The 16,404-nt window shown below is 41.3% G+C and overlaps 1 protein-coding gene and 1 long non-coding RNA gene across 2 annotated transcripts; one reads left to right on the forward strand and one right to left on the reverse strand.

Annotated features, from left to right (window-relative positions):
- Nucleotides 1-4,113: 4,113 nt before the first annotated feature.
- On the forward strand, nt 4,114-5,351 carry LOC147419714 (uncharacterized). The gene is made up of 2 exons (XR_015187113.1): nt 4,114-4,409; nt 5,117-5,351. It is a non-coding gene; the product is annotated as an uncharacterized LOC147419714 (long non-coding RNA).
- Nucleotides 5,352-11,200: 5,849 nt separating this feature from the next.
- On the reverse strand, nt 11,201-12,146 carry TIL (temperature-induced lipocalin). Its single transcript, XM_086505681.1, has 2 exons — nt 11,617-12,146; nt 11,201-11,518 (listed from the first exon to the last, which is right to left on the reverse strand). Exons 1-2 carry the CDS (start codon nt 12,001-12,003, stop codon nt 11,321-11,323), a joined length of 585 nt encoding a protein of 194 aa, XP_086361807.1. The 5' UTR covers nt 12,004-12,146; the 3' UTR covers nt 11,201-11,320.
- Between the last annotated feature and the right edge of the window lie 4,258 nt (nt 12,147-16,404).

The raw sequence follows: 16,404 nt of genomic DNA on the forward strand, positions 1-16,404 counted from the left end.
AAAGAAAAAAGTAAAGCGTGTCACCTTCTTCATGTAGCTCGTAAAATCTAAGCATGGCTTGTTGAAGTCTTCTAAGGTCCACAAAAATTGTTCCACATTGTGTAAGGGAAGCCCTTTTCCGAAGGTCTTATGGATTGTTTCTTACCTTTTCCCCTTGTCTTCGTTGCGCACAAAGCATAAAGGGAAGTTGGCATTGTGTCCTCAATGTATAGGTATGTCCCAATGCGGGAGAACAGATCTTCGTGTGTGGCCTTCTTTGCGAGGTTGACCTTGCGAGGGACGGGAAATAGGTTTTCCACAATGCCATGCTCTTTGAGGGCATCCTTTAGGAGTTGGAAAATAGCCTGATAGGTTTTGGTGTTGATTCCAGCCTCATCACAAGTTTGTTGCATGTCATCATCACTGACCACATTTCTCAATTTACGCATAAAGTCCTTGGTGACTGCATCCTTAATGTGCTTACCTCCAGGTGATTGTAAGATAGAAATCACATCCTGGGTATTGAGACAACTAGTGAGAAGGTTGACTCGATCATCTTGGCTTGTTCCACCACATGCCTCCTAGATGAAGTTTCTAGCAACCAATAAAAATAAATGTTAGAAAATAGTGTGAAGTAAGAATGCATCATGCAAGTAAAGAACAAATCACCTTGTGGCTGTCACTCGTCGTTTGCGTGCTCCTCCCAAATGTGCAAGAGTTTCAATGGATGAATACGTGCATTTGTGTTCCCTTGCACCAAGGGGTGTTTCTTTCAAGTATGTGATGGTGCTGGCAAGCTTCTTAATGTGGGACTCCTTTTCTTGCATTTGTTGTTGAAGAGTTTCAACCACCCTCTCCGAAGAGGCAACACTCTCTTGTAATGCCGTCGTCTTGAGGAGAAGAGCTTGACATTCGTGCATCCACATATGCAAAGAAGCACCTGCATCCATACACAACCGCTTGCAATAGCCTAACAAGCCTGCTTCTCCCCTCCCAAGAAATTGAAGAAATGTCGAAAGGCTATTAAAGGATGGGTGGAAGCGGCTTATAGGATCGTAAGAGTACAAATGGCCGTCCACCCAAATGTCAACATTGGTCTCACAAGTTCCTGTGATGACCTTTGATCACCCTCACTAGCGGTCTTCGGTGCAAACGCCGTGGGTAAGCGAATATGTATGCTTTTGGTGTGTGGAGTACATGGTGGTGGAAGCAAACCATTTGTGATGTCCGTGAGCACCATGGAAGTTGTTGCGTGAGGAAGCAAATGATGAAAAGATAGAGGGGGAGGGGTAGGGAGATTGAGGAAAATGGGAGGAGAGAAGGAGGGAGGGGGGGGGGGGGAGGGAGAGATTGGGAAGGAGGAGGAAGGTAGGGGCAGGGAGGGAGAGGAGAGAAAGAGAGGAGGGAGGAGGAGGAGAGAACAAAGTGTTTTTACTTTTTAGGGGAAAAGATTTTTGAAAAAAAGGACTTTCTAAACTTGTGGGTTAAAAAATGGGTCAAAAAATGATTTTTGGGTATGTATATATGTTGGGAGGGAGTTTTAAGTAAAAAATAAGTAAAAATAATTTTTTTTAAAAAGTCAAATTTTGACTCTTAGTGACTCACGTTTTTGCTGATGTGGTCACACCCCTTTGCTTACTTCACATTAAAAAATCTAGAGAGAGAAAGTAACCCCTTAGGTCCACATCCTACATTCGTCCAAAAAAAAGGCTAGAAAAGCCTACTCAAAACTACCTTCTTCAATGCCCTTGCCCCCTTAACCCTACATAACATTAGCTTTAATCCTTAAAGATTAGTATTCCTTACAAGGCCCATGCAAGGTTCATATTTCTCCTAATGATGGGTAAGAGATGTTGCTAACCCTGGTGATGGTGTAGAGTTCTTAAAGAAGAAAAGATTCATGACCGGTCTCTTCCCCACACTCAAGATAAAAGTTGAGGTGGATGCACCTGCTACCTTTGATGCAACTGAAACTAGGAAGAAGTATAGAAAACTCAAGTGCCTAAGGGGAGAGGTTCCAATAGAGGGTCCTAAACCCAAGGGCAAGTTGCAAGCATCAACATCTAGAGAGATTCCTAAGGTAACAATTGAGCTAATTGAGAGGTTAAATGAGTCCTTGAGCAACTTGTCAATTAACCTTGCACAAGCTGTACGTCCCAAGGGACAAACAAAGAAAGTTGAAGAGCGAGATCCACGACCTAGGCAACTTTTGTAATGTTGGAATTGCGAAGAGTCTGGACATGGGATGTATACTTGTCCTTGGCCCCCTGGGGAGCCAGGGAGACCTAGCTTGAGTTATCTATTGATGAATGCAGGGGAAGGAACTAGTCAACAACCAATGCTTTTGCAAAGACCAAATGGGGCAAGACAACCTCCACGAGGAGTGGAAGGAGTTCCACCTTTGTCAGATCCAAATATGCATGTGGTAGAGGTGACAAATTCAAATGAGATTGACATGGAAGCAAATGGCATCAAGTGTGGCTGTGAAAAAGGTAAAGAGAAAGAAGGAATCACATCACAAAATGACCATGGATGAGGCAAGAAGGCAAAGGAGACCAAGGAAGCCACAGGTCTCGACTTCGTATCAACCTCCAAGACTTCCCTTTTCGACATGGTATGGAATACATGAGAGATAAGGGTCCTATTGGAATACATGAGAGGTAAGGATCCTGATATCTCCAAAAAAATTCAATTTAAAATTAAACCAAAAAAATTCAACTACAAATTATAATTAACAAAATTTAAATATAAAAGCTACAATTAAAATTTTATAATTAACCTAAATCTTTATTTTTTACTAATTTTATTTTTTCAAATTTCTAATGGAAAGACAGAGAGAGGATCACTCTTTCAAAATAAAACAGTACTTGTTTGTGTCAAATGGTGCTGGGAGAGCATGCGGTGGGCTATATACTAGGAATCTTTTGAAGAGAGTTTTCTTCAATCAAAAGAAAACTTCAATTAAAGTGCAGAGAAATAATACGGGAGGTCGATTTCAGTGACGTGCCATCGTATTATACGATTGTTGTTTGGGCAAAACGTACTTTAAAGCCATTAAACGCATATAATACACTTAACCATTTTTGTATAATGCAACTTAGACCACGACTGAACAAGGGGTAAATTTATCCTAAGTGTATAGTTCAATCACCGAGGAGATCCCTTGGCCAAGAGCACCCACAATCTGTAATCCGTAATCTTGACTGTGGGTATCCTATGCAGATTGTGACAATGACCCCTATCTTTAAGTCACACACACATGTCAGTTAGGGATCAACAGTTACGAGCACAACGATCGTTCAATGTAGTTGTGTAAATTCGTGGCGGCTCAAGGGAGAGCATCATTTTGAATGCTGTAAATTTAGCACTTTCGAATATTCAAAATGCCACCATAGACACTTGAATTAACTACGTTTCATGAATTTACATTGATTTGCGTTACGACATGAAGGCGCATGGCTGAAGTGGTCAGGACATTGGACTCCCACGGGTTCAAGTCATATAGAGGGTCGAGGGGTGGGTGCCCCTCGTGACTATTTGACACCCCCCTTGTTAGGTGGGATCTACGGTCCACCATCTTCGAACGATGTGGACCGTCCGTTTATTATCAAGAATAAAAAGATTTCGGTCCGTTAAACCCCTGCGACTCGAACCCACCACCTACACGACTAGAGGCCATGACTCTCCCATTAAGCTATCGCGCGCCACTTGAAATGGTGGTGTGAACATACAATCATATAGAAAAAATGACGGGGTGGGGAGCACATGGTGTTCACTTGGAGATCACTTTGGGATGGACGAGGTCACACTGCAATCACTTTGGGATAGTCGGGGTCACACTATAATCACTTGGTAATGGGTGGGGTCACAAGGTGATCACATGTTGATTGGGATTCACCCAGGGATCACTTGATGTTCACATGAAATTTACTTGGGGTTCACTTTAATTGTGATCACATGGTGATCACTTGGGGATTAATCCTCCATCGGATGGTGCAAAACCGATCCCACCGCCCCCAATCAATAGGGACCGTCGATCCCACCTCACTGAAGTGGTGTCAATTCGTCAGGAGGGTCCTTAATTTACTTTATCACCCGAATCTATAGATCTATCCTCACAAACATGTCCGTCCGTGTATGAGGGGACAAATAGAGGCGGCCTATTTAATCGTCCTTAAACCCTAGAGGTCTGAGGTGAGGCGGGGGCGTTGATGATGAGCAGAGATTATCCTTGCGCTTGGATCGGGGCTCTTCTTCCTCAAGAGAGAGAGAGTGGAGCTCCGCTGAAGAGAAGCTTCTCATGCCAGCTGCTAATCCTGGTGTTCTGAGTCGCCCGAGAGTGCTATGCCGGGGAGTCGAATCTGTGATGCGATGCTTCAAATGCGTTATCTTTCTGTAGATACCCATGCGGAAAATTTCAGTGCCCTGAGGTTCGGACCCTGCGCTCTTCTATTTGTGTGCGCGTGTGTGTTTTGGTGGGCTGGGTTTTGCGTGAGATTTTGAATGGATGCCTGTGTATGTATATATGTGCATTATGTTTTATGTATGTACGTGTATGCTTGTGTGTGTATGTATGTGTATGCTTGTGTTCTATGCCTTTGCACGCATGTGTGTATATATGTTTGATTGTGTTCTGTGTATGTATATATGTGCATGATGTGTTTATGTATGTATGTGTAGGATTGTGTTCTGTATATGTATGTATGTTTAGGATTGTGTTCTGTGTATGTATGTATGTGTAGGATTGTGTTCTGTCTATGTCTGTAGTGCATGCTTGATTGGCTTTTGTGTATCTATCTATGTGAACGTGTTATGTGTAAGGTTGTGCTGGCTGTTGCTCTCTCCATCTAATCACTCGATGTTGTGTGTGAATGTGTTACTTCCTGTCTAATTGCTTGATGATTTTTATTCCCCATCGAAAAGACCTGCATATCGTTTGTGAAGTAATGTCGAAGTTCACAAAAGAGCTCAAATTCAAATTTCCTTACCATTGTTAGTATGTTATAATGGAGCTGCCTTCTTATGCTGCGCTTGAGACTTCTCGAGAGCCTCTTGTATCTTGGCAAAAGTAGTGTAGTGATCTTGTGTGTATTTACTTGCAATTTAGCGACATGCTTGTCATTTGTGTAATTATCAGCATGTGATCGATACTCTCTTGAGGATTCTCCAAAATTTTGCTAAGGTTCTACATGGGGAGGAGATTCTGAATGAGTGCTTGCAACTATGCGCCCATTTTTATTCAATGTTGGCCTTTTTGTGCCATAGAAACTCCCAATCTTGTATTTGACACTCTTCTTGGCTCTCTTACCATGTCACTAGGTGATGTGAGGAAGAAAGGCCTTGAATTTTATATAAGAAGTTTAATTCATGTCTACATTGGGCTTGCAAGAGCTCCAAGTGTCGGTGACAAGTAAATGTTATAATAATGTACCATTTGTTTCATAGATCTCCTATGACCCTTGTTATATGGAGCTTTGTCCATCTTTTATGGTTAAATTCAATCGCAGGTTGCTTCATTGTTATGACCCATTTAATTCATCTTATTCATCTTAGTGTATGGTATGTATTGGTTGTTGGATTATGATTTTGCGTAGGAAGTGGAGACGAGCTCTTAAATATAAGTTATGAAGCTAATTTGTTGGTGTTGGGGAATGAGTATTGGCTAATCATTAACCTTGGTTGGGACGCCTAATTCCAATCCATGACCCAACTTGAGGTGAAACTAATTAGTAGCATTGTAAAGATTCGTAACGTGATTGGCTAGCTTAAGAGGTGTAAAACTGATATTTTTAAAACCTCTTTGGCGTAGCAGCACCATGGTAGTTATTCTCGTCATACTCTTAACAGCCGTTTCAAATGTTTAATGAGAATGAATTTTTAGTGCCAATGTCTAGTGAGATTACATTTAGATACCCAAGTTTGGAACATATTATTTAAAGTTTCGTGAGTGAAAAGGGTCGGTCACGAGTCTTTATATAAGGTTTGGAAAAATGTATATATCCTGTCAATCTTTAATGATAATAATTAAAATGGGAGGAAGAAAAGCTTGTTATTTCTAATATTTGTAACTCTTCCATCTACGGAATCTAATATGTCATAAGAGTTATGTAAAGATATCTTAAGAAGGATGAGTGCTCTTGGAGCCCTATTTGCATTCAATTGGAATCGCAACAAATTTTTCATGCGGGGGCAAGTTTCTAGTCTGAACTTTTATGATATATGGAAATGTAACTTATGGGAATTTGCAATAGTAAATCTCGTGTTGGAAGATGTGGTCAATTGAAACATGTCATCAGCCTCTAAATAATGCGTCTTTGTGATTACACGACCATTTTCAATTGCATGTGATCCATGGTCATCAAAGAAACCATGGTGTTGCTCTAATGAATGCTTCAGCTTCGACGTGTTGCAATGTACTTGGGTCTTACCATGTATAGAACAAAATTGGAAATAGGAACATGACTAATATAAAGCAAAGCATGGCATGCAATGATGTAAATCCAATTTGGGAAGCTCTCTTGCCACATGGCCACAATAATACTTGTTTTATTGTGGCCTACGTTGGTGGTGTATGAGGTTGGTCATCTGTTCAGCTCGACATTCGGAAAGAAGGTGCTAGTGACGGAAGATGCTCATTGCTTAGTCACGTGGCCTTTGCGTAGACATCCTTGCTTATCATTGTGTGTATCTGAGGAGTTAGAAAGCAACGAGTTTTGCCTTCCATGGGATGGGCCATGGCTTTGCAAATGAGCCACATGTTTTGTCAAAGATATCTTGTTAGAATTTGGAACCTTGTTTAACTGATAAGAGAGATTGTCCACAAAGGTAGGATATGACCTATGGGGTCAAAAATAGAGAACATTACGATGGGTCTTGCCATATGAGGGGGGTTGCATGATACATCTTAGCCAAAAAGAAGGGTGGATAAGATGGGATGAGTAAAACTTGTGCGGAGGGGGGTGAGGAGTAAAACTCTTGGAATGATATCTTCATCTCTGGTAGTTTGCCCATTTCCATGTTGTTTGCATCTTTTAAAGTTCTACCTTTTTTTGCTTGAGTTGAGAGAGTGATCTTTTGCAAACCACATTTTGGCTTCCTTGAGAAACCACCATTGCTCAAGGAGTTTCATTTGGTTTCCCTTGGTTTTGAAAGTGAGGATGGCATGATTGGTAAGACTCGCATGCAAGAGAATTGATAGTTGGGTTCTATAGCACCATGTGGACTATAGATTGGATGTGGGCAAAGGACTCGTGAAACTTGAGGCCCTCTCCCCCCGAGTGGCTTGGGAGCTTGCTAATGGATTTCACCCGATCTTCTTCCTTGCGAGAGATTAGCTTATGTACTTGGTTTTTGACCTCTTTTTTGAGGGTGGTCTCAACTACTAAAATTGACACTTCCATCTGTTTTGTTACCTTCTTGTAATTTTTCATTTGGAAAGCCAATCCTCGAGGGTTGCTAGCCTTTGTTTCAGCTCAACATTCTGCTTGTGGTGTACATCGACCTCTGTTTGAATGTGGGTGTTGCTGTCCTCTTCGGAGGTGTTGGCACGATTTTGACAAAGCTAAGTTTATTGTTAGACGAGGCCCAAGTAGCCATGAGGATGCTCTTCTCAAGGAAGAGTCCTTGGGAGGGGGTTGTCGTTGGTATCAAGCCCGTGTCGAATGGATTTCACCCGATCTTCGACCTTGCGAGAGATTAGCTTATGTACTTGGTTTTTAACCTCCTTTCTGAGAGTGGTCTTAACTTTCTTCTTTACCTTACTAAAACTGACTTCCATCCGTTTCATTGCCTTCTTGTAATTTTCCATTGTTGAAAGCCAATCCTCGAGGGTTGCCAGCCTTTGCTTCAGCTCAACATTCTGCTTGTGGAGTACATCGACCTTTGTTTGAATGTGGGTGTTGCTGTCCTCTTCGGAGGTGTTGGCACGATTTTGGCCCAAGTAGCCACGAGAATGCTGTTCTCAAGGAAGAGTCCTTGGGAGGAGGTTGTCGTGCAGGCTCGTTACCATGCACGTTACTATCGTTGCAGAAGTCGCAGGGCAGAAGGTCGCCTTATGGTCGTCGTGCCAGGCATAGTTATCAAAGCAGAACTAGGCCTGTAACCTGGCGTTGCGCCCAAAGGGAGCCAAGGCTGCACCTTGGCGGGACAGGATCGAATATATGTCGTAGCAAGTTGCCAAGTTGAGAGATGAGACCAAAAAGGGGTCGAGTGGGTGTAGCAGCGCCAGTGCGAATTCTTCAAGGCGAGGCAGTTTCTAGCCCCCTCTTGAAGGCGTCGCCCCTACACCCGCAGTGGAGTAGAGAGATCATGTCAGTAGAGGCTTTGCTTGGGCTTTGCTGGAGAGTGATTATCTTTGTCATGCATATTGTAATTCTGAGATGTCTCAGGCTTCTAAAAGCTATTGATAAAGAGTCATGCAAAATGTACCACGATTAAAAAAAAGGAAGCGTCGTTTGAAGTCAAGCCATGTGGAAGAAATAACAACGAGAGGTTTAAAAGGAGATGAACCAACCAAGTAATAATGAAAGTTGAATTAGCTAAGTAATTTCATTAGGACATATATTTCATAGTAATGCCATATACGGTGGAAAGGAAAATCATATTTAGCGTGTCAACACGTGTTCAATATGCTAGGGAGCTTTAAAAAAAATAATGAGGCATACTAAACTTACATTCAAATCTTTGTGATGCCATGTCAAACCGGGACAATTTTAACAAGTAGGTGGCTTTTTCTTTGTGAGATTATTATGTTTTCTGGCTGTATAATGTGCATATTAATTCTTAGCTCTCAACAGTAAGCATAACTAAGATAACATGGTATCCTATTCCAAAGGGAAGACCGAAGCAAGTCCCGCAGTACTTGGGCCTTTGAACAGAGGTACTTGGTCGTTGTCACGCCCACCGAAATGGGTCTCTCAAGGGAACAATCATCGTCCTAAGAGTGTAGATAATTCTGGCCTCCCGAGTCCAGAGGAAACTAGTGACAAAAGCGTCTGCCTTCGGTTTCTCAGGGTATAGTCTTGGTCGTTCTTCTTGTCCACTTTTACGGTGGATAAGGGGAGCGGCCGGGCTTGCCCCACCCAACTTTGAAAACAAAAAATTTGTATAAATTGCTTGTTCAAGGTAGTCGTGTGCTCGATATGGTAAAAGTGCAAAATTGTACTCATACAAATCTTTAAGGTATTTGTGATGATTAGAGGCGCAACGGTATTGTTTACTTTGCGAAGAAAAAGGTATGCATGAGCAAAGTATGTAAGTATGGGGAGAGGTAGTTAAGGGAAAAGGATACCCTTAGGATAATTATGATGAGCAATTATTCTAAGTGACTGCATATTATGTAGCTTGCTAATAATGCCTTGTTTCAATACAAATGATGTTGTAGGCCATGGGAGGCCTAAGCCACGAGATTTTCCTTTGGCTAAATATTTGTAGCTCCACATGTTGGCTAACTAGTAGCTATTGCAAAGAACAAAATAAAAGACGGAGATAGTGCAATGTCTTAAAGCATGGCAAGCCAACTAAAGTTCCAAGTTCTTTGCCTCTTGTAAGAGAAGCTAAGAACAATCAATGGAAAGAGCGAAGATGTGCACGAGGTTTTACTATAAAAACATAGAATTGTGTGGGAAAAATGATATTGATACTCCAATCCAAAGCTACAGAAATATGATCACAAGCAGTAGACAAAAGTAATCAAGGCAAAGGACCCATAGATAGATTTAAGGAGTGGTGGTGGTACGCAAGAACAGTCAAAGATTTTGGGACAAGATGTTAATGGTCTTAACATTTGCCTAAAGCATTACAACAAAGTCACCCTATGGTTTGAGAACAAGGAAAGGAACTAAAGAAGCACACAAGGGAAGTAGATCTTAAGAGAGGACATGAAAATGGTTGGAAGTTAAGAGAAATAATGAAGACAGTCATTACGATGAACTGTCATGCAACTGTCATGAAATTACCGTCATTATGACGTAACTGTCATGCAACTGTCATGAAACTATCACCGACATAATGGCGCTCTAGGCTTTAAAATGTCTCTCTCTCTCTCTCTCTCTCACACACACACACACACACACACACACACACACACACACACACAACTTAGCGCAAGGTCTCTAAGGAGTGTAAGACAAAATCTGACCATACAATTCATTCCTAAAGTGTTTAAGGAGCTAATTAATGGTTTTTGGCTTTTACTCAATTTATCCACCTACTGATGGTGAACGAAGATAGAGGAGCAAGCTTGGATGTTGCAAGAAACAAAGTAGCATGGCTAGAAGCTATGACAGGATAGTAGGTAAAGCCATGTGAGCCTTAAATTTTTTTTTGCGGTTCTCAAAGCGTGGACCCTGTAAATCACGAAATACTATCTGAGAATATGAAGTGAGTCTTGCACTTGTGAATAAGATAAGTAAATCGTTTCTTGCAAAATTTTTTTACAGTTAATTAACCTCATTTTCTTCAAAAAAAAAAAACCCAGTTGCCAAAAACAACTTCATTTCCTCTACTTTTGACAGCTTTCCGCTGTGCAATGTCAAAAAAGTGACTTTGTGTAAGATTAGGGAACTCTCCACATTTCAATGACTAGTATTTCAATGGCTTAATAACTTCAATAACATTTATATCATGGTGTAGGTAAAGGTCCCTTACTGCAATCACATGGCACGCAGTGGGGGGGTCTGCCAGCCATTGGTGCAACCTCCCGCTACTTGCCATGTAGCCGCATGCAGTTTCGTATGAAGACTTGGGGGAGGGGGCCAATATATAGGTGATAGCTGGCAGCTGCAGTGTACAAGAGACAATTGGCAAAGGTGACAATTGGCAGGTGCAATGTACAAGAGGTAGTTGGCAAGAGCTGATAGGTTGACTGGAGGGCATGAGGAAAATTTTGGGTGTTTCCATTGCATCCTCGGGCTAAAGCGCGCGGTCGGCATTTTTAACTACATTATGCAAATTCTGTTTTGGCATTGCGTTGATCAAATACACTATATCAAATGTGACACTTTCACACTCCTAAACCTTTCACTCAATATAGTAGACAATTATTACCAACTGAATTGAGGAACCTTATCCAAATGGCACACTTCACGTAAAAAATCACCAGGAATTATTTAGCAGTTGGAAGGAGTTTTCTGCCCTACTTAATTAGCTTCCCATACATCTGAAAAATTTCAGCACTAATTTAAAACAGACCAGCTTGCTAATGCCATTCAACCTCGAGATATAGCTGCACTCTACTCCACTGAGAAATTTATAATTCAATTTCAAAATACAATGAGCTATCAACAGGATGACTTAACATGAGGCCGCACAAATACAGGATATCATCACATACAAAGAGCATTTACTTGCCAAGCACCGATTTCAGCCACCACGTGCCCTGATCATCTGACAGCTTCTTTGCCACTTCCAGATTACTCGAGTCAGCAGCTTCATCCTGAATTGTCTTTCTCACCTGAGAGACATCATATCCTTCCTTCTCGGCATGTGCCAGCAAGTCTGCATATACATCATCACTCAACTGTGGGGTCCGACTCAGAACCTGCATGACATCATTATGATCATTACAACAAGCAAATTGCGATGAGCCTGGCAATCTACGTGAATCAATCAAAGTAGTATCAGGCCAAAAACACACACCCAAAGGTAATTCCTTGAGGGCTGGCCGACGAGAGCCCATCGGTACTCCGAATCAAGGACCATAACCCAGTAATCGCCATTCACAGGAAAGAGGGGAAGGAAAGGGGGCAGCCAAAAACGAACTTTCAACTTCGCTTCGTCACTGTTGGGATCAACCTTCCATGCAGAACCTTCAATGGAGGCTCGTTTCCCATCGAGCCAGGTCTCATTCAAGACATGGATGGTACCATCAGGCTGCAAAGTGTATGTCGCAGTTGTGTTCTTGCCTCCTTTAGGTTGGAAACGCGACGGAAGGTTGGCTATCTCATACCATTTTCCTTGGTAGCGCTCAAGGTCTACACCTTTAACCACTTGCAGAGCCGCATTCTTTGCCTTGCCAAACACCATGACTTGAAGCTGCGAGTGCTAAAATACACAGATGTACAAAATAAGAGAGGAGAAACCTGTTGCGTGCGTGTGTGTATGTGTTTTGAGAGAGAGGTCAATGTGTGTGTGTGTGTGTGTGTGGGCGCGGCGCGCGCGTAGCTCGATTCATAGAGTTCGACGTTTACGAATGGTTTTGTAGAAAGATCCCTTCCCGTCTAGGTGCTCCGCTCCCCACGGCAAGGAAGAAGCTTCCAGAACCCTCCTGACGCGGCTTCTTCTGCACCGCAGCTTCCAAGAGGTAGGCACACAACATGCCTCTCATACACGTGGTAAGCTGGGATCTTGTCACGGGATATCCACGGCTGCGATTACGCGTCACAAATTGTGGGTGCTATCGACCGCGGGATCCCGAGTCCTCGGTGGCATATGACAGCCTATTTCATACGGGAACGATTCAATTTAGGTCACCTTCATGACATAAATCACCATTGAATATGGAAGGGTAGTAATGTACTTGTATTTTGTGTCGAAAATTGATTCCAAAGCGTGTGTATAAAAGTTATGAATTTTCCAAAAGAAAGCTATCGAATTCGTCTTCGCTATAGGAAATCGCGTACCAAGTGTCAGTGAGTGCCGACTTTCTCTTAACACTCACAACTCGCATAGTAAGTAACAAACTTAGCATGTGACAAATTTATGTAATTCTTTTTTGCTTGCTTAGATTTACAACTTGCATACTTGTTTATTAACCGTTATTAGTTTTTTCTATTATGAAAGAAGGGTGGTTTATTTATATATTTTAGTCATAGAAGAAATTTACACACGATGTCATGTCTATTTTTTAATGTCTTGATGGACTTCTCTTTTCTCCTTTTGAGCTGGACATTTGTGGATTGTCATAATGGATACAGAGGATATACAAGAGACCGCTGATGATAGGCTAATGTCTTTTCTTTACAAAGTTAATGAACTTACAAGATTTTAAAGTGTCAAAGAGATTTTTAATGTTGCCTTTGATCTTCAAGCACTTGTGGATGGCTTCTCCACACAAATTAGTGACTTGAAAGAGATATATACAGCATTGATAAGAGATTATAGGCTTGACAATCTTGTTCATTTTGTTGATATATGCAAAGCAGGTAGCTTGTCAAGGACAGGTATTGCAAAGAAGTGGTCAAGCCTTCATCCAGACTGGCAAAAGATCATAAAGCCTTGCAAATTTCATGGTAATATGCATTGCCAGCTGGTAGATTATGACCTTGGACTTATCATTTTCTTCAGTGTACTCCCAACACCAGAGGGCAAAGAGATTCCAAAGCAGATTTCTCAAGCTGAGGAGGACCAGGAGGAAGAGGAGATAGAGATGGAGTTCCATGAAGAGGAAGAGAAACTACAAAGCACTGAGATGCTGGACATTGCAAAATTTAAAGCAGAAAACATCACTAAAGTGGAGAATGTTGACATTGAGGATGAAGATGTTGATCCTTTGCATTGCACAACAACATTTTCCACATACAAAGTTAACAAAAAGGAATATGTTTTGCTGAATGACATTCAGCATCTGTCATTCAGCATCTTTTTGATCTAAGGGAAGATTATGCTTTGGCAGTTTTGGCTGAGTGGGGATCTAATGACATAGGATTTATTGATTACTCACCTTGCCCCTTAGCAGTCTTGGACACAGAGGCAGAAAATTTTATTGACAGCTCAAGTGTTGGAAAGCATGTGCAGGACATTGTTCTGAGATATGAGCAACAGGGTGTACCTTCTGAAGAGGAGTTCAATGAGTTCCAGAAAAGGCTTAAAATAGAGCATATGCGATGGAGAGGAAAAGACCAGAGATTATGAAGTAAGGCCAACTAGATCCATTGATATATGGGAACCTGCCTTGTTTGAGGAGGATGAGTCTCCTAAGGTATGTTAATGACCATTTTGCTTTGTCTTATTAATGTGCTGAACAATTAACCAAGACATATTTTTGCAGATTGAAATACTGGACACAGACAAATTCCTTGGCAGGGGAAAGGGTTACAGACCCTTAAATTTAGGAAGGAACCAGAGCTTGGGACACTTTATTGGGAAGCTCAACAAAGAGACTGTCATTATATTCCATAACAAGTTTACAAGAGAACCATTGCTACCAATGCTTGCAATTAAAGCACTTGCAAAGGTTGTTGGTTCATATCAGCTTCCTCCATGGTTAGAGAAGTTAATATTGGTGGAAAAGGAGGAAGCCATCAGAATTTTTGGATTCTTCCCTGGCCTTAGAGCTGGTTATTTTGCAACAATGGCATCCTATGTGCTTGCCCACTCTGGGGACCTCAAGAGACAAATGATAGGCTACAATAAGCAGAAGTTTCTGAAGTTTAGGGGTGAAAGACTGACTTTGCTCAAACCTGTACTTTGGCCCACTTTCTACCTTGTCTCTCTCTCTCTTGTAGCTAGCCATTGTAAGAATTTTTCATTTGCAGATGAACTATTATATGAATTTTGTTTTTTCTTCTTGTTCCTGTGTAAGGCATTTGCTAAATCTGAGTTCAGTAGTGCTTTCTTTGTCATTTTTGATCTGGTTCTATGCCATATTTGTCTATAGAACCATTGGAAAACCTCAAGCAAGCTGTTTGCCTTCACTGCACCTCCTCCATGTCTTGTATGCTTGAAAAACTTGGTTCTTGCTTGATAATGGGATTTCTCCATGCCTTGTGTAGACCATATGGACAGGGAGCCCCATCTCTTTACAAACCAGGGAGTGTGATTGTAAATTATATGCTAGCAAAGTAAAAGTGTGTCAATAATTAGTAAGTATGAGATTAATCATATGCTGCCAAACTAAAAGTATGTACATATTAAAAAGGTAAGAAAATAAATAAAAAACTTACCATGTAATGTGTGAATTCCTGATCCCAAGCATCTTTCATTGCACGTCTGAAGTTATTGAGCACTTTCTTGAAATTTGGCAGATCATTTTTGCCCCAGGATGTCTTATCACAATAGGAAAATACTTTGTCTAGTGATTCCCACACCTCTGCTTTTTTATTTCTTGATGTACCTTCAAGACCATGATCTTTGATGGAATTGTGGAGAGCTTTCCACTGGTTATACTTCACATTGGATGAACCCTTCTTGGCATTTACCTTTCCTAGTTTGCCATGAAACCCTAGGAAAGCTCTGGCCTTCACACCACCAACAGATACCTTTCTACGCACATTGTTTCCATTTGAAGACCTCTTCAGGTCTGTTTCAATCTTAACCTTACCACTGTGAAGGCCAATTTCTGATAAAACCCTTTCAATACATTTGATTGCAACATCTCTAGCTGCTTTTGGCTGTAACTTCCAGGCAAACCCCACATACAGATGTACAATTTTCTCCACAATTCTGCAAAGAGCATGCAGAGTGCATATGTGGACATTAGCAAGTGGAATATTTAAAACTGCTTTGAAGTTTGGATCTTGAGTATGCCTATTGGGTGCTTTGTTCCAATTTGCAGGATTACATTCTTTTGCTGATGCCATACAATACAGACAAGGGCTCTTTGCCATAGCTCCTTTGGAGACATTGTACATACATTTAAGGGTTTTAAGGTCTCCTCCCATGTACCATTCCACCCTCTAACTTCCAAACCCTTCTACTTCAAGCTCTTCCCCTAATTCTTGTGCATTAATGACTTCGGGTATTGTTGTTTGATGGAAAACCCAATCCAGAACATCAAAGTCTTCACTCTCTACTTCAAAAGCACCTAGCCACCAGACATTCTTCTCCGATTGCACGCTGAAGTACTTGGTATCCTTCGGTTTCAATGCTTTGTTCATGAAAGTTATGGAAATCCTCTCAATTTTTTTGTTCTTAACAATCTCGCATTCATCAAGCTTTATCACAAAACTGACAACACCATTTGCTTCTGTATGCTCCAGCTCATAGAATCTGATCATTTCCTTCTGAAGTGTCTTCAAGTCAAGGAAAATATTATTGAACTCGTCAAATTGAAGATCCCTCTTTTTACCATGATAGGTACCATGAATGTGGTGAGGCTCACCCGACATCTCCATTATCCTCTCATTGATCTTTTTCCTTGCCTGATGCACAATGGATGGCTTCGGAAGCAAAGAGGACTTGACTTTACATTGCTTTAACCTCGACTTCATATTTTTGAACAGCTTGCTATAACCATCTCTGCTAATGCCTACCTTATCCATAGTATATTGCACATCCTCCTTGTCCAAGCAAGAGCTATGCAAAAAACCCTCAATGCATTGCTCCTTTGCCTTTTTAAACTTCTTCTCTGTGGAAATCTTTTTGGCAACCTTGGGAGGTAAAACATCACAATAATGTTTAGCTACCATTTCCATGTTTGATGCAGAGTTTGGTTGTAGCAAAGTCCTAAATCAAAAGGTACAAAATTAACTGATTATTGATCTTGTC

This window comes from Adiantum capillus-veneris, chromosome 29, assembly GCF_014529385.1.
Source record: "Adiantum capillus-veneris isolate H3 chromosome 29, ASM1452938v2, whole genome shotgun sequence".
NCBI lineage: Eukaryota > Viridiplantae > Streptophyta > Polypodiopsida > Polypodiales > Pteridaceae > Adiantum > Adiantum capillus-veneris.